This window comes from Nicotiana tabacum, chromosome 2 (genome assembly GCF_000715075.1).
Source record: "Nicotiana tabacum cultivar K326 chromosome 2, ASM71507v2, whole genome shotgun sequence".
NCBI lineage: Eukaryota > Viridiplantae > Streptophyta > Magnoliopsida > Solanales > Solanaceae > Nicotiana > Nicotiana tabacum.
The window spans coordinates 120,020,979-120,040,312 of record NC_134081.1 but is presented as its reverse complement, the minus strand read 5'-3'; the positions used below and the strand labels follow the sequence as shown (position 1 = coordinate 120,040,312).

General features: G+C 37.1%; 1 protein-coding gene across 3 annotated transcripts in view; it reads right to left on the bottom strand.

Annotated features, from left to right (window-relative positions):
* The window catches only part of LOC107774712 (rRNA (cytosine-C(5))-methyltransferase NOP2C), a 43,281-nt gene extending 34,361 nt beyond the window's left edge, over positions 1-8,920 (bottom strand). For all 3 annotated transcript variants that reach the window (XR_012702913.1, XR_012702914.1, XM_016594343.2), the window contains exons 1-3: positions 8,796-8,920; positions 8,598-8,716; positions 7,787-8,147 (exon numbers count right to left, since the gene is read on the bottom strand). Coding sequence is in view for 1 of the 3 variants with exons in the window: in XM_016594343.2 (XP_016449829.1) it covers positions 7,787-8,147; positions 8,598-8,716; positions 8,796-8,858 (543 nt within the window). In the remaining 2 variants the exon portion in view is untranslated. The remainder of the gene's footprint in view (positions 1-7,786; positions 8,148-8,597; positions 8,717-8,795) is intronic.
* Between the last annotated feature and the right edge of the window lie 10,414 nt (positions 8,921-19,334).

Sequence of the window (19,334 nt, the reverse complement as noted above, 5' to 3'; positions counted from 1 at the left end):
GGACGACGATGATAAGTCAAGAATGGTGGAGCTGCAGAAGGTTGAACTGGATTATGTGGAGGAACTGGAGCTATAGGTGGTGGAGCTACAACCGGAGCTGTAGGTGGTGGAACTGGAGCTATAGGTGGTAGAGCTACAACTGGAGCTATAGGTGGTGGAGCTACAACTGGAGCTGTAGGTGGTGGAGCTGGAGTGACTGAATCTCCAAAAGATGAAACTGGTAGTACCTCAGAAATATCTAAGTGATGACCTGAACCTGTGAAGTATGATTGGGTTTCAAAGAAGGTAACATCAGCGGACATAAGGTACCGCTGGAGGTCAGGAGAGTAGCATCGATACCCCTTTTGTGTTCTCGAGAAACCCAGAAATACGCACTTAAGAGCACGAGGAGCTAACTTATCTGTTCCTGGAGTAAGGTTATGGACAAAACAAGTGCTTCCAAAGATACGGGGTGGAAGAGAGAACAAAGGTAAATGGGGAAACATGACAGAGAATGGAACTTGGTTCTGGATAGCTGAAGATGGCATACGATTAATAAGATAGCAAGATGTAAGAACGGCATCCCCCAAAAACGCAACGGAGCATGAGATTGTATGAGTAGGGTACGAGCAGTTTCAATAAGATGTCTATTCTTTCTTTCAGCTACCCCATTTTGTTGAGATGTGTACAGACAAGATGTTTGATGAATAATCCCATGAGATTTCATAAACTGCTGAAATGGGGAAGACAAATACTCTCGGGGATTATCACTACGAAATGTGCGAATAGAAACCCCAAATTGATTTTGAATTTCAGTGTGGAAGGTCTGGAAAATAGAAAACAGCTCATATCGATTTTTTATCAAAAATATCCAAGTGCACCTAGAATAATCAATCAATGAAACTGACAAAGTAGCGGAATCCTAAGGTGGAACTGACCCGACTAGGACCCCAAATATCTGAATGGACTAAAGTAAAAGGTGACTCTGCTCGATTATCAAGACGTCGAGGGAAATGGGAGCGGGTATGCTTACCGAGCTGACATGACTCACACTCTAGAGCTGACAAGTGAGATAAACCAGATACCATTTTCTGAAGTTTTGACAAACTGGGATGTCCCAACCGTTTATGTAATAAATCTGGTGAATCAGTAACAGGACAAGTTGTAGAAGGAAGACAAGATGTGAGTCCATATGATTTAGCAAGGATAAGGTAATAAAGTCTGTTTGATTCACGCCCGGTACCAATGATCCGCCCCGTACTGCGTTCCTGTATAAAAACATGGTCATCAAGAAATAAAACAGCGCATTTAAGTGATTTGGCTAAGCGACTAACAGCTATGAGATTAAAAGGACTATTGGGAACATAAAGGACTGAATCTAAAGGTAAGGAAGGAAGTGGGCTTGCTTGACCTACTGCAGTTGCCATGGTTTGAGACCCATTGGCCATTGTGACTTTTGGAAGAGATTGAGAATACGAAATAGTAGTGAAAAGAGATTTGTTACCAGAAATATGATCTGATGCACCTGAATCAATGACCCAAAACTCAGAGGATGAAGATTGGGAGAAACAAGTCACGCTATTACCTGTTTGAACAACAGAAGCTATCTCAGAAGATGTCTGCTTACATGCTTTATAATGAAGGAACTCAATATACTCTGCTAAAGAAACCATCCGACTATTCAAAGCATCGGTTCCCATGTCGCTACAATTTGTAGTAGTAGGGTTAACTTGAAATAGTGGAAATAAGTAACTCCTGTGAGAAAACTGAAGAAATAGCTTGAAAAACACTGTTTACAGCAGGAAAACAGAATATTGTTCTGTGCCGGAACACTGTTCACGCCGGAAACACTGTAGCTCGCCGGAAAATTCCAAAGTTGTCGGAATTTGTTGTAACCAGGATGGATAGACTCGGAATTCCTTTGCGAGCAAGCTGTCCTGAAGAAATATTTTCAAAAAAATGGCCAGGAAGGTCACTGTTCACGCCGGAAAAATATAAAAGTGGCCGGAATTTGATTTGAATTAGATGGGTAGGCTCGGAATTTTGAGGAGAACACACTGTCCTGAAGAAGCTTCGCGAAAAAATGGCCGGAAAGTGGCCGGAACCCTCGCCGGAAAAGTTGTTGCCGGCGCGTGGAGGAGCGTGGCGGGTTTTCTGCCGGATAAAATTTCAGGGGTTGGTAGTCGGAGGGTGATCTACCTCGTGGTGGTGTTGGTTTTAGCACAACACCGACAGAAAGTGACTTTCACTTAGACAAGCCTTAGGTCACCGGAAAAATTACACGATGACTAAGTTCTTTCTTCCCGGTTAACGCTGGAATGACGCACAGCGATCTTTTCTCACTAATGCTCTGATACCATGTGAAAAGGCACGGGAGAAAATATGTTATTGATATTGGATGATAAATACAATACAAGAGGCCCCTATTTATAGCTATACACTACAAGGAGATATTACTCCTCTTCCAATGTGGGACAAGACTACACTATACATATCTATAAACTAACAGTACCTATGTTGCAACATCTCATGTCGGCCAACTCCCAGATGTTAGGAACATTATTCACGGGGTAGATAATGTTTTTTATCATGTTAATGTGCAGTCCAGAGAGTGCCTCGAATATCATTAGTGTTAAGTTAAGGTTCAAAACTTGTGATCTCTCGTTGCCGCAGAAGATAAGAGTATCATCTGCAAAAAGCAGGTGAGATACTATGATTGCGCTGCAAGGGTTCCTTCCCACCTGAAAACCTTGTATCCACTGTAGTTGCTTAGCCCTCTCCAACATTTTGGTGAGTCCTTCCATAGCCAAAATAAAGAGGAAAGGGGGATGGGGTCTCCTTGCCTTAGGCCTTTTTTAGGAGAGAAAAAACCAATAGGGCTCCTATTTACCAAGACAGAATATTTAACAGTTGAAATGCAAAAATTCATCCATCTTATCTATTTTCCACCAAATCCCATTTGCCTTAGTTACTTAGTATGTTCAAAAGGTAAGTTCAACTTAACTGATCAAAAGCCTTTTCAATGTCCAACTTACATAGAACACCAGGTTCCCCCCTTTCATTCTCCAGCCCAGCACTTCATTAGCAATTAAGGAGGCACCAGTGATCTGTCTGTACTTAATGAAGGCATTAAGTACAGAAACCAGAAACCAGCTTATCAACAACCTTTTTAAGCCTTTCTGCTAGGATTTTTTAGAGCAATTTGTATACGCTGCCGATTAAACTAATAGGCATGTAGTCCCTAAGCTCCATGGCACCTTTTCTTTTTGGAATTAAAGCAATAAAGGTGGCATTGCAAGACCTAACCATGTGACAATTATGGTGGAAATGGTAAAGTGCAGCCATGATGTCTGTTTTAATGATATCCCATGCTTTTTGGAAGAAAGCCATAGTGAACCCATCTGGACCATGAGCTTTGTTAGGAGCACATGATTTCAATGCTTCAAGAACCTCAGATTCTACAAAAGAGGATTCCAACCCATCATTTTCCTCCAAGCTCAGTGTAGAAATGCCTTCAAAGTCAGCATTAGGTCTCCAAGGTTCACTTTCATTGTACAGATTCTGATAAAATTCCAGAATTTCCTTCTTGATCAATGCTTTGTCCTCAATGGTTTCATCCTCTATCTTCAACCTGTCAATAATGTTGCTTCTTCTGTTGTAGTTGGTCATTCTTTGAAAGTACTTGGTATTTTTGTCCCCTTCTTTTAGCCACAAGCACCTTGACTTCTGTCTCCAAGAGGTTTCTTTAGCTATTGCAATCTGCTGCAGCTCCACCTTCAGGTTGAAAGCTTTCAATTTTTCTTCTAGGGATTGGATTCTATTCTCTGAAGTTTGGTCCAGAATTCTTAGTTCATCAAGTGCCTTGTTTCTCCTAGCCTCAATCTTTCCAAAAGTTTCCTTGTTCCAGTTGCTAATGTCTTTTTTAAGACTCTTTAGCTTCTGAATAAGGATGAAATCTAGAGTTCCCACCACACTGTATGACAACCAACAATTTTTGACCCTATCCATGAACCCCTCCGCTTGAAGCCACATATTCTCAAATTTGAAATATGATGAAGAGGCTTCCCAGTCACCATTTTCTAACAAGATTGGTTTGTGATCTGATAATACCCTTGGAAGGGCCACTTGATTTATTGATTTGAATGTTTCATTCCACTGAGGAAATCAAGAACCTGTCAATCCTTGAAGCTTGGAGAGAAGTTTCCCCTCTTGACCAAGTGTATTGAGCTCCCTACAAAAGAAGGTCAATTAGGTCTAAGTCATCAATGATTTATGAGAATGAATTCATTGCCCTGGATCTTCTTGTGCAATTCAATCTTTCACTCTCAAATATGCATACATTGAAATCCCCTGCAATCACCCACTGATCAGACCATAAACCTCTAACTCCAGCTAGTTTAATCCATAAATCCTCCCTTTCTGAATTGGTATGAGGTCCATATACCCCTGGTAAAGACCCATTTAAAATCTTCTTGAAGACTCTCAAATCTGCAGGACATTGAGAAAATGCCAGTCTGAGTATCAACACAGTTCCAATTTCTTCTGCCTCGTTGGTATAAGAATACCCCCTCTGGTACCGGATGCTTGAAGTTCAGCCCATGCAACCGATCGACTACGCGACAATTGCCTTATTAGTTTTGAGTTCCAATTCTCAATTTTAGTCTCATGTAAACACACTACATCCACTCCCCATTTTTTAATCGGAGATTTGAGTGTGCTCTTCTTCTTCTTGTCATTTAGCGCCCAAACATTCCAACTTAGGATTTTGATTCTCATTCAGGAGATGATTGGTGAAGCATGCCCCTTCCTTTCCTTGCACTGTCATTCAAACCCAGTTTAGTTTTTTAAGTTCACATTCCCCTTTGTTTTTCCCTTTTTTAGTAGCTGAATTTTTCTTCTGCTGTTGAAGTTGAAGTTGTCTTTTCTGCTCCATGCGCAGGATGACGCCACGAATTTCGTGTTCGAACCCCATAAAATTAACCCTAAATGCTTTGCATGCTTTTATCATCGCCATTTTTGTCCACTTGGAAGTTTCAACAATAGTGGGTGTATCAATCAATTGCATATTGAGGTCCTTCTTGTCATGCCATGGAAGAGGGACAAATTCGCTGAGAGAGAAGGAGGAGAAATCAGATTCTGAGTCACTAACCAATGATGGTTCCTGGACGTGATAAGGCAGCGCCAATGCTACTGGATAAGGGTTGAATTCTGCTTTGTCATCGGCATCGTAGTATACTTCTATTGCAGCTTTGACTGGAGATTTGGGTTTGAGACTCTGAAGTTCCACCAATATTGGGTCAAAGATGGGCTCCGATATAGAGTGGGGAGTTCTGCTGAGGCATGGGTCTGGAATCACCACTTTCCATTTAGAAACAATTTTGGGCTTCCTCTTTTTGGTCTTCTTAAGTGGGCCTGTGTAATCTTGGCCCAACTTGGCTTTGCCCTTATTAACTGAAGTTGGTGTTGTATTTTGGTATTAGGTCGGCCCATTAGGAGGAATAGACAATTTTGAATTAAAGCCTGTAGGGCTCACGTGCCTATCATCTGACCAGCTAGTTGAAGCGACTGGCGAGGGTTTCACAAAGCTCGATGGTCCTTCTTCAACAACTTTGTCAGCGACCATAATAGAGCTACCGATCGGCATCGGAGCAGATTGGCTTTCCGGTATGATTTTGATCTCATATCTCCATGTACCCACGTCTAAATCCACCACTGATCTCGACTGTTGATCTGAGTTTCTTATGCAAATTCTGGCCCAAAAAAGATGGTTCCTGGATTTTGTATCTTCATCAATGCCAATGAAGCCACCACATTTTTCACCAATAAGCTTGAAGGTGTCCAGGGACCAAGCATGCAGTGGGATGCCGAAGGCTTTTATCCAGAAGTGCTCTGAATGTTTGTTTTCTCGTTCAGTTCCGGCGTTTGGCGACCACCATTCGAGCTTCAAGTGTCGACCATTCCAAAACCAGTCTCCAATCTTGATTCTGCCTGCCTCTTACTTAGAAGGGAATTCGAACAGAAAGAGGTTATGGTCCATGGGAATTACCCTGAGACCAGTTCTACCAACGAGGCATCTGCTAAGGGGATGCTGGTTGGAGTCTGCACTGTTCAGATTTTCCGTTGAGTGCCATTTTTTCCGGCCAACTCTGTATTTTTGCTGCATCAAAATACGATTTCAGTTGAGGTGTTGGTGGCTGAATGATTCTAGGGTTTCTAGCAGGTCCCAGAAATCGCAATATCTTCTCAGCAATATCTACCCATCCTTTGTTGTACCCAGCTTCTGGAATGATCATCGCCGACTTCCTGTTGCCCAGCCATGTTTCTATTCTCACGAACCTGCCATGAATATTGTAGTTTTGATATACTCTGTAGAGACGTGGATGTTGTAATCTTCCCCATCTTCTGTAATGATCCCCAGTACCCCTAGAAGCTTGCTTGAGATTCTCACATACCCACTTCAAGTTATCTTCATCAATTGTGATTTTGCAGGAAAAACGTCTACTGCGTTCAGTAATAGAAAGCCATCTGATATCATTTTCGCTAATATCTGTAACTTGAAAAGATTTGTCATCTGAAATGAAGAAAATCTTATCCCTCATAATAATGTCGCTGGAAAGAAAAGCTAAAGAGAGAAAAAGTTGAGGCCCATTTCCCAAGTCAGAGCAAAAAGGAGTCATTTTTTCCTTTTACTTCAATCGACTGAATCTCTTTTACATAACTAGTGGAATCGTTGGTTGGTGCACTCTTTACGAAAAGATTCTAGCAAATTAAAGAAGAAAGATCTTCCAATGCCATTGTTTTGGTAATTTTGCAGCCTTGCAAGGACATGTGTCTACTGTCCATATGCACCCTATAGACAGAAAACTAATACATAACATGAAGTGATATTGAAGGTCAAGATGTCACATATCCTGACAAATGAGCCTATTACATAGCTTCAGATTAAAATAGTGGATAAATGGAGAAGAAGGGTGAGTTACTTCTTGAAGTAGCAGTCAAAATTTACACCCTTGAATAAAACAGGATAAAGTAAGAAAATAAAGAAGAGAAGAATAAAGCACTAAACAGCACTGTTCCTTCTTTAATGATGAATTTTTTTCCTTTTTCCTCGTTTTTTTTTTTTGAGTTCTTTCAATGTACTTCATGAAAATATTTCCAAAGGGAAGATTTATTTAGGCTATAATATTGTTGAAAGCATAGGCAAGTACGTTGCTGGGAAAACAGTCTAGTGTTTAACACAATAGACAGGACAAGATAATAGATAAGAACATACAACTTTCAGACACTATCATATACCAACCAAAGCATCGTGTATTTGCATGGGATGTAGCTAAGCAGCAATCTAAATAACTTAAACACATAACATATCACTTGGTAAAGTTAGAAATGCCATCTTGTTTCGGGTTTCATCCTCCCATCTACAGGTTGAAATATACTCCCTCCGTTTTAATTTAGATGATATAGTTTGACTTGACACAAAGTTTAAGGAAAAAAAGAAGATTTTTGAAACATGTGATGCTAAAAACTTAAGGGGCAAAAGCTTAGTAGGGCCATGATATTTGTGTGGTTATAAAAGCTTCTCATTAAGGGTAAAGTGGGTAGAATGAAAAGTTTAAAGTTAAGTTGTTTTTAAATATAGAAATGTGTCATTCTTTTTGGAATAGACTAATAAGTAAAGTGTCACCTAAATTGAAACAGAGGGAGTATCTACCATCCTCATTGAATCGAGAGAAAGACAATGGACTTCTCCAATTCACTAATTCCTATAGCTGACCAAGTTTATTTAAGTGCTGAAAAACTCACTCACTTGGGCACCACGAAGAACTGCCTCCGCACACTTTCGGCTGACAATTACCTCCTTAAGAGGTTTGCCTTCATTGTACCCATAATGAATAGCATGTGGTCCTGAACCTTTAACAAAAACTACATAGTCCATGCCAGGAAATTGACACTTTGAAATACTTTCGATGGCCTTAAGAGATTCTGCACTTCCAGTGCATTCTAAGGTTGCCTTACAACAATTATCTGGCTTCTGTGTAATAATAGATTCTTGAACTGCGACATCAAGCATTCCTCTTTCCTTAAAAATTTCCAAAAGCTTCTCCATAACAGCATCACTTGTCGATTTGAGCGTATTCACCCGGATGCAAGAGTAACATGATGGGCGCCTAAGAAAAGCATTCGAATTTGTATGTTAGAAGGAAACATCTACATGTAAAGCAACCATAAGTGACACTTTTCGTGCCTACAGTTAAGGCATTCAAATATCAATCACAAACAAAGAAACATGTTGAGACAATGTTGGAAACAAGAAGAGGCCATTAAAAAAATCATAACAAACGAGGAAATACTCCGAAGCCACAATTTTTTACTTGAATAATGAATTTAATTACCAATAGGTTAATTTTTATTACTATCTTCTTTTGCTCAACCTCGTTTTTCCCTATATTGCTTTACCAGAACCTACAAACACAGAGATTGAGCTCAACTCTACTTCATCAAATCTAAAAACTACTTTCTATCAATTCAACGTAGAACTCAAGTTAATTCACAGGTTTTCTAACAGATATAACAAAAGAAAAAGTGTAAAACTGAAAGTGACAGTAGAAATAGCTTACGTGAGTGAAGTAGAAATACGAGAGAAATGTTCAGCTCCGTATGCTTTACTGAAGTATTCTTCAACCATAGGGTTCCATTTCAAAGTTGGGCTGTAACGGTAACGCGTGGATTGATCCATCTGTACGTGAATGAACACTTACACAATGTCATCATAAGCTATATATCAATGATTAGGGCAGAAAAAGAGTGTTAGTTACCTGAGAAATGGGAGCGAAAAAGCTTCTACGAATGGCTTTGATGAAGTTCCTCCCTCTCTGCATTCATTCAATTTACAGGCGGAGAAGGGGGGAAAGTGCTTTCCAAACCGTTGCGATGTTTATATACGAACCCGCAACATGTGATCTCGGGTCATCTATTAAAGAACTCGGGTCATGTTCAAGCACGAGCCTACGAGGTTTATTTTGGGCATCTTTACAAAAATAGCCGACTGGATTTACTGTTTACTTTTTCTAACTGGTATACATAAATTATATACTGATTAAATTTGATTATATATGAATTACACATGAATTATACAAATATTATACATCCATTATTTATATTTAGCTTAAATGGTTGGATAGACAGCTATTTAGGTTAATTTTTCTTATATTTTTTAGGGAACTAATCTCTATCTCATGTTAAATATTATCAATTTTTTATATTTTGAAAAAATAAACTTTTAACAACACAAATATTCTTAAAAATTTGTTCAAATTATCCAAAAATCATATACTATGTAGTTGTTAGCATATTTATTTATATTATTATGCCGGGATGGATCTACAAATTAAATTTAGGTGCTCGAGCACCCATTAGCCTCGACACATAGTATGTATAGTTGTATAGAAAAGTTGAGAAAACGAATATAAAATATTACAAAAGCACCCATGAGACAAAGTTTGATGACTGCTTTGGTTGTGGAAGAGCGCCGGAACTTTATGAAAGGTGAAGGGCGAAGGTTCGATTCTCTCTCCCATCAAGCCTTTTTTTAAAACAGGTCAATTATTTCTGTTTTTTCCCTTATAGTATCAAGGTATTTTTTCCTTTTTTTTCTTTCCGATTTTCACCAAACACTTTTTTTACCCACTTTCTAAAATTGTATTTGCTTACTTTGTTTTATCTTTTCTTGTTTTACAAAATCTAATTCACTATAAAGAAAGAAAAAGAAAAAGGACTCAAAAGTTCGACGCTCCTGTAAACGAGCAATTCCTTCCGAAGGGAGAAACCCATAAAATAAATAGGCAGTTTTATGACGTCCTTAATATTAATACTATGTGTTTTCTTGTTAACTTTTTTCATCATCATGTTCAAATAGTTATGTTTTTATATGATGTGATTGATAATAACTTCATGCCCAAAAAAGTTCAGTACCCACAAACTTAAATTCTTAGATCCGCCGTTGTTTTTATATGTTAAAATAGGCCAATTATTTCTGTTTTTTTTCCTTATAATATCAAGGTATTTTCTCCTTTTCTTTCTTTCCAGTTTTCACCAACCACTTTTTTACCTACTTTCTTAAAAAAAAAATTGCTGACTTTGTTTTATCTTTTCTTATTTTACAAAATCCAATTCACTATAAAGAAAGAAAAAGAAAAAGGACTCAAAAGTTCGACGCTCCTGAAGACGAGTAATTCCTCCCGAAGGGAGAAACCCATAAAAAAAAATAGCCAGTTTTACAACGTCCATAATATTAATACTATGTGTTCTCTTGTTAACTTCTTTCATCATCATATTCAAATAGCTATGTTTTTATATGATGTGGCTGATAATAACTTTATGCCCAAAAAAAATTCAGTACCCACGAACTTAAATTCTTGGATCCGTCATTATTTTTTATGTGTTTAAGATGTAGATGTAATTTAGTTTCTAAGGATGTAAAAGTCCATCAAATTACAAAATTAAATTTATCATTATTTCAAAGGGAAAAAGTAGATTACTGTGGGACCTTATCTTTGTATTGATATAATAGATAAAAAGGGGTTAGGGGTTAGATATGCAAAAGGTCGCTTAACTCATAAAGTAAAATTATTATAACTTATTTTCTAACCACAAAATCACTCCACATTCACTTAAGTATCATTATTATGAAAATTCGGTGAAGTTGGTCAGGAATCATCCCATTTCATTAAAAAAACTATGCGTTATTGCACATGTACCTATATCAATAATATATAATTAAAAAAGTTAAATAAATATTATTATATGATGTATTGAGGTGTAAATAAAAAAATTTAAAAATTATATGATCGTAAAAATAATTACTATTGTTTATCATGCTTAGCCAGATTAACAAAAGAAGATATCACGCTATACAAAAATTCTCAAATATATAGAGCAAATATTGATAGGACAAATATATTGATGGAAAGTTATATAAATCCAAACAATACATATATTTAACCCCGATTTTAATCAATCCATAGCTTCTTCCTTAGCGTCTTATAATAATGCAATAGTCAATTTGAATACTAGCAGATACACTACGTCATTGATTTACCAAAATTTTAAGTGGGCACCACTCTAATTAAATTTAAAGTTCATTGTAAGCTAAAGTTTAAATATTAGTACAATAAATATAAGATATAGTATAATCTTAAGTCTTTACCTCACCTAATATCAAGCTTTTCAAATACACCAATTTACTAATTATAATTAATAAATTATTATCGTCATTCACAAAAGAGCTTTAACTTTAATTTATATTTGAGCTTGACATTTCTCAACAAAACTTTAGAAAATAGATGATATGTCCATATTATTTCTGGCCTTTGGCCAAAAAGAGTGCAGAATAACTTTTTGATGATTTCTTTTTACCCTGGTTTGGTTCTTTACTGCATTAATTGATTCAGACATCTAGTATAAAGCCAACTTTTTTCTAGGAGAAATGAATTTATGTATGGCTATGTATTTTAAGGTTTTTATCTCTAAGAAAATGTCAGAAAATAATTAACACAAAAAATCAATTAAGGGTGTATAAAAGAGAAACAACGAATTAAGAAAACGAAAAATTTACTTCATATGACAACAGTAGTATATTTGGGAGTTAAGGTTACTCTTTGAATGCCAAAAGATTAACCGATTGTTTGGATGGTTGTTACGTGTTGTATTGTATCCTATTGTTACTTTAAATATAATGTTTGTTTTGATTGTTACTTAAATTTTATTATATCGTATTGTTAAATCCGTCGTTACGTAATGACGAAAAGTATCACTTTATGAAACGACCGATTTGGTGTGGTCGCATTATTTTCTTTCTTTTTTTCTCTCATCTTGCCCTTTCTTATTATTAAATAATCATTATTTTATCTTTTACTCTACCTTTTTATATAATAATTTTACCTCGTACCTTACTTTTTTTTAATAATATTACAAGTTTATTCTTCATATTGTTGATGCATGATATCATGAAACGACGACAAACAAAATAAAATCTATCCAAATATTATATATATTAAAACAATACAATACAATATTATACTATATATAACAACCATCCAAACAAGCGGTAAGGTGAGCATATATATCTAAATCGGATGAGTAGCATTATTTTCTATTAAATAAAACTTTGTGAACGCATTATCCTCTAATATAAACTTCTTTTCTTGTATGGTCAAATTAGTGATTGATGGTCTCCATGACAGTAACAGGTACTCAAATCCTAAAACATGTACACATTATAAAAGAAGTATAAATGAATGTCTTCTTTTTTTAAAAAAAAAAAAAGAAGATAAATGAATGTTTGAACTTGATTAATAATGTGAAGAATAACTCTAAAATGGAGGTGCGAAAAAAAGTGAAGCATGATAGGGATACTGCTGAAGGATCGTCATTTGCTAAACCAGTAATCGGAAGGGCAAAGAAATCGTTGGTGATGACGATTTCGTGGAGGAAGAAGTGATTCCCAAATCTGCAAAAAGAAAAAGAAAAAAAAAAACATGTGTCTTGCTTGCAAGCCTTCAAAAAGGAAGAAGGTTCATAAATCTCCTATACACATACCTCAACACCTTCTAGACAAGGTAAAATTATGGTCATTACCATATTTGTTTTTTACTTTTAGTAAAAAGCCATTTTCATAATCACTTTGCTACCTATTTTTTATTTTATTTTTATTATAAAAATTTTGTCTACATTATATATGTTGTTGTTTTCTAACTTTTTTAGATATTTTTGCAATTGCAGATTTGTTGTATGATAATTGATGAAAATTTATTTGTGGTATGTATTTCATGAGTTTGTTTGTTTTCTTGGTTAATTTTTGTTCTGCCAGTATGAATGATGAATATGTCATGTGTTGTATGTTAATTGTTTCAATTTTGTTTCAAACCCAATTTAATTGTTTTTTCTTTGTAAAATTTTTGTAGATATTATGTATATGAGTTATTTTATCACGACCCAATTTCACCTATAGGTCGTGATGGCGCCCAACACTATAGCTAGGCAAGCCAACTAATAAGTCAATCGTACATTGGTTAAACTTTTATTCCAAAAAAATAATGAAATACCAACTTCTACCAATGTGTGTGTCAAGACCCGGTGTCACAAGTGCATGAGCATCTAGTAGATTATACAAAACTCCAAATACTGTCTGAAATGAAATAGACAGAATATAAATATAAGAAGAGATACTGGTAGCTGCAGAACGGCTCAGAAAGGCAGCTCACCACTATGTCTTGGGATGACGTGGGTATGTGATGATAGGTCCTCCACTAGTACGTGTCTCAGATCCTGCACAAAAAAAGTGCAGCAAGTGTAGTATGAGTACATAAACAACGTGTACCCAGTAAGTATCAAGCATAATCTCGAAGTGGTAGAGACGAGATGACCGACTTTGACACTCACTATGGGTCAGTAATAATAACTGAAATAAAACTAGAATATTTAAATCAACATGATTTACAGAATTTACAATAATTTATTTAATCAGCAGAAATAATCAAATTCCTTCAAATGTAACAATTCTCAATATATTAATTAAATTTCTTCAATTCGAATAAATTCTAATTTATCAATTAAATCTCATTTACATGAGTAACAATTAATTCTTAAACAAGCAAGAATAATAATTCATTAAATTTCAAGGATTTTCCAATTTATTAATTAGCTTCTCAAGCTGAAATAAATTATTAAAGTATCGTGTAATTATTATTATTATTAAGCACGATTTCTGCCGAGGACGTACGGCCCGATCCAGAGTGTCGTGTACACTGCCGAGGGACGTGCGGTGTGATCCATAGATGCATCTATCCTGCCGAGGCGTTCGGCCCGCTCCACAAGAAAGGAGGACATTTTCTTATGTGCCTCCGGAAGGACAGTATATTTATTATAAGGTAAATTCGGGAGGAGAACAATTTTTTTTTAACAATTAATTGATTTAAACAGACAATCAAGCCTATGAGATTTTCATCCTTTAATATCTTTATCTAACAATTCACAATATATTCATATAGATATCAATTAATATAAATAAATCAAAGAATACAATTTACACAAGTAAGGCATGCTTTGAGTCCTAAACTACCCGGACTTTAGCATTAATAGTAGCTACGCACGGACTCTCGTCACCTCGTGCGTACGTAGACCCCACAATTAGCAATGATTATTTAATTTTAATCACCTATGAGGTAATTTCCCCCTCACAAGATTAGACAAGAGACTTACCTCGTCTTGCTCCAATTTAATCCACTATAAGGCCTTTTCCACGATTATCCAACTCCGTCTGGCTCGAATCTAGCTAAAATAATTCGATACAATCACTAAATATTATAGGAATCAATTCTATAAGAAAATACTATATTTTTAAGAAAAGATCCCGAAATTAATTAAAAATTCGCCAACGGAACCCACATCTCGGAATCCGGCGAAAGTTATGAAATCTGATAACCCATTCAATTACGAGTCCAACCATACCAGTTTCACTCAAATCCGACTCCGAATCGATACCGAAATCTCAAAATTTTGTTTCTATGAGATTTCTAAACTTTTCCAAATTTCAATCTCAAAACACTAATTAAATTATGAAAATAATGATATATTTATGTTTATAGACCAAATCCAAGTTAGAATCACTTACCCCCAATGACATTTCCTTGAAAATGTATCAAAAATCGCCTCTGCTCAAGCTGAAATTTGTTTAAAATGGCGAACTTTGGACTGAGGGAGTTTGCTCTTATTACCGGCCTCAAATGTGTTACAAAGTAATAGACTTTGGGTACACTCCTAAATATGATAGTAAAATAATGAGGAGTTATTTCCCAAATAAGGAAAAAGTTGAGAAGTCGTACCTGCAACAAATTATGTTGGGTTGTAGTTGGGTGAATGACGAGGATGCAGTCAAGCTATGTATTCTGTATCTCGTAAAGTTCTTCCTCTTTGCTTCAGAGAAAAAGAATGATTTGATATACCACTTTCGGTTCTATTTGGTTGACTCATGGAAATATGCAAATTACCGATGGGGTAAAGATGCCTATACAAATTTGCTTCAGTCTGCTAGGCATAAGTTGAGCCCATCTGTGCATTTTTACCTTCTTCGAGTTTTCCCCCTAGCTATGCAAATCTGGTTGTATGAGTGTTGCTCTACAATTAACATAGATATTGCTACAAGGGTTAACAATTCGATCCCCATTATCCTTAATTGGACAGCAACAAAGGATAAGATATGGATTTCTGCATTGGAAGAGAGGATGATTGTCATGACCCGAAATTTTCCACCGACGGGACCGTGATGGCGCCTAACATTTCACTTGCTAGGTAAGCCAGCGTTAGAGAATCATTACTCAATTTCTTATTTCCATTCAGTAATTAACAATAATTAACTAAGATGAAATATAATAAGTGCAGAATATCATAAAACTGTATTAATTACTACCACTCGAATCTGGAGTCACAATTCACGAGCATTCTAGAATTTACTACAAGTAATAATCTGAAAGAAATACAAATGTCTGAATGAAATAAACAGTAAAACAGAAAAGATAAGCGGGGACTTCAAGGTCTGTGAACGCCGACTGATCTACCTTGAGTCTCCGGATAACAGACCAATAGAAAAAATCTCGATCAACCCGAGCCGGTATCAAAGTCTGCACAGAAAGTGCAGAGTGCAGCATCAGTACAACCGACCCTATGTACTGGTAAGTGTCGAGCCTAACCTCGGCGAAGTAGTGACGAGGCTAGGACAAGACACCCACATATAACCTGAACAGTATAATCATGCTAGTGGCAACAACAGTAAATAAAGAAATAACGCAAAAATAATGGGAAGGGAATATATAGTGGGGGAATACAACATAAAGAGTGAGAATAATTAAAAGGCAGAATTAAACCGGAAATCCTTAAATGAATTGAGCAATTAAACTAGAAAGGAAAACTGCACGGCATCACCCTTTGTGCTTTTACTCTCAACCTCACCAAATAATAAATAAGACTGCACGGCATCACCCTTCGTGCTTTTACTCTCTTCCTCACAATATAATTAATTCATGCACGGCATCACCCTTCGTGCTTTACACTCTTCCTTACCATATAAATAAATCACGCACGGCATCACCCTTCGTGCTTTACACTCTTCCTCACGATAAAAATAAATCATGCACGACATCACCCTTCGTGCTTTACACTCTTCCTCACAATATAAATAAATAATGCACGGCATCACCCTTCGTGCTTTACACTCTTCCTCACAATATAAATAAATCATGCACGGCATCACCCTTCGTGCTTTATACTCTTCCTCACAATTCACATAATCAATAACAACGGATAGAGAAAAGTTTCACAAAGAAATCAATATTTCATCAGTGATTACTTTCACAATTTAACATCTCAATCTCGAATCAATATTCACAATTTTATCAAACTTGGTGGAATCGGATACAAGTCTTCCAACATTTCAACAACAACAATAAGTATGGATAACGAGATTTAAGACTACAAAGTTTGCAAGAATAGAATATCACTCGCATGCTATGACTCGACCACAATGCATAGATGCTCGTTACCTCAACTATACATCGTATTCAACAACAAAACACGTATCAAGTACTCACACAATACCTATTCCCTCAAGCCAAAGTTAGACACAATACTTATCTTGCTCCGAAGGCCACTTAATTCTCAATCACAGCTTTTCCTTTGGAATTCACCTCCAAACCACTCGTATCTATTCAAAAATGACTCAATAATATCAAATATTGCTAAAGGAATCAATTATATTTCATAAATTAAATTTTCCAAATTTTTCCACCAAAAATTCGAAATATCGACCCTGGGCCCGCTTGGTCAAAACCCAAGGTTCGGACCAAAATCCTTTTACCCATTCACCCCCAAGCCCGAATATGTAATTAGTTTTGGAATCTGACCTCTAATCGAGGTCTAAATCCCCAAATTCCCGAAATCCCTAGTTCTACCCTAACCCCTAATTCTACCATGAAAACTCTAGATTTTAGGTTGATAATTCAAGAAATGTAATGGGTAATTGAAATAAAATGGTTTACATTCACTTACCAACAATTTGGGGAAGAAATGGCTCTTGGAAAATCGCCTCTACCCGTTTGGTTCTTGAAAAATGTTGAAGAAATGGCTTAAACCCGTGTTTAGAGTATGTTTTAAGTCGCTGGATAGGCCTTCATCGCGTTCGCGATAGGCCTGTAGCGATCGCGATGCACAGTGGCCTAAGGCCTTTGCGTTCGCGAGTCTTTCTACGCATTCGTGTATGGCAGCTCCCCCCAAGCCTTTGCGTTCGCGACCCAGTGGATGCGTTCGCGTAGAAGAACATGACCCCCCTTCCCCAGGTCCCTTAAACTATCGCATTCGCATGAGACAGATCGCGTTCGCGACCAGTCCTTCGCGTTCGCGAAAAAGAAAATTCCCCTGCCCCCATTTTATCTTTCGCGTTCACGACACTCAAGTTGACCTAGGTATAAACGATCTCGGATTTGAATTTTGATGATTCCAATAGCTCTGTATGGTAATTTTGGGCTTAGGAGCGTGTTCGGAATATTATTTGGAAGTCCGTAGAGGAATTAGACTTGAAATGCCGAAAGTTTAATTTTTTGAGAAGTTTGACTTTTGAGAAATTTGACCGGGGGGAGGTTGACTTTTTGATATCGGGGTTGGAATTCGATTCTTAAAATTGGAATACCTCTGTTTATGTTATTTATGACTTGTGTGCAAAATTTGAGGTCAATCGGACGTGATTTGATAGGTTCCAGAGTCGTTTGTATAAATTAGAAATTCAAAAGATCATTAGGCTTGAATTGGGGTGTAATTCATGGTTTTAGTGTTATTTGAGGTGATTTGAGGGTTCGACTAAGTCCGTATGATGTTTTAGGACTTGTTGGTATATTTGGTTGAGGTCCCGAGGGGCTCGGGTGAGTTTCCAATGGTTAAAGGGTTGGATTTTGGACTTGGAACTCTGCAGGAATTTTTCTGATGCACCATCTGGTTTCCTTCATCGCATTCGCGAGTGGAGCCTCGCGTTCACGAAGAGGAACTGAGAGGATAGCAATATTTTCTCTTCACGTTCGCGAAGAGAAGCACGCGTTCATGAAGGGTGGACTGGGTGTGCATCGCGAACGCGAGAGGTGTTACGCGTTCGCGAAGAAGAGAGGAAGCAGTCGAAGACCCCAAGCAATTGGTCTACGCATTCGCGTAGGGGGGGTGTCGCGTTCGCGTAGTGAGGGGGAACGAAGCATCGCGTTCGCGATGGGTTGAACGCATTAGCGTAGAAGGAGGAATTTGGACGGGAGCTATTTTGTGCTTCGCGAATGCGAGGCATTGACCGCGTTCGCGAAGAAGAAAAGCCTCGGCAGTGAGTTTAAGTTCTGAAGTTTTTGATGATTTGGAGCTCGGATTTTAGGCGATTTTGGGTGATATTTAGAGAAAACAACGGGGTAAGTGTTCTTAACTCAATATTGGTTAAATTACCCGAATCCATGGTTGTTTTTATCATTTAATTGGTAAATTGAGTTGGAAAAAATTTGAAAACCATCTTGGTTTAAATTGAAGATTTGGGAGTCGAGTTGGGGTCGGATTTTGGTAAAATTAGTATGGTTAGACTCGTGGTTGAATGGGTTTCCGGATTTTATAACTTTTGTCAAGTTTCGAGACGTGGGTCCCACAGGCAATTTTTGAGCTAATTTTCGGATTTTTATGGAAAATCATTATTATCTTATGGAATTAATTCCAATAAATTTTATTGACTGAAACGAATTATTTATGACCAGATTTGAAGCGTTTGGAGGCCAATTCACGAGGAAAGGACATTACAGAATAAGAATTTCGTGGCTTGAAGTAAGTAACGATTGTAAATCTAGTCCTTAGGGTACGAAACCCCGGATTTTTTTGTATCATTCTACTATTTTTAGTGATGCACATGCTAGGTGACGGGCATGTGGGCATGCACTGTTGGGGATTGTGACTTGGTCCGTCTCGTAGCAACTGTAAAGTTGCATACTTTGTTGAAACTATATGATACTTATATGTTTTAGAAGAGTTTCTGTAAATTGGGATGAATGCCATGTTTGGGCCTTGCGCCAGTACTGTTTGGACCCTTAGGGGATTTTTCTTACTATCCTCTCATTGTTTTCGATTGAAAATTTATACTCGGTCATGTTTATACTTGTTTACCGCATAACTCAGTTTTATGACTCTATTTTGATGCATATAAATGTTTTGGTCCGAATGCCCTGTTTTACTGAAATGCTCGAGTGGCTTGAGAGGTTTATGATTGAGTGAGGCCGAGGGCCTGATTTGTGAGG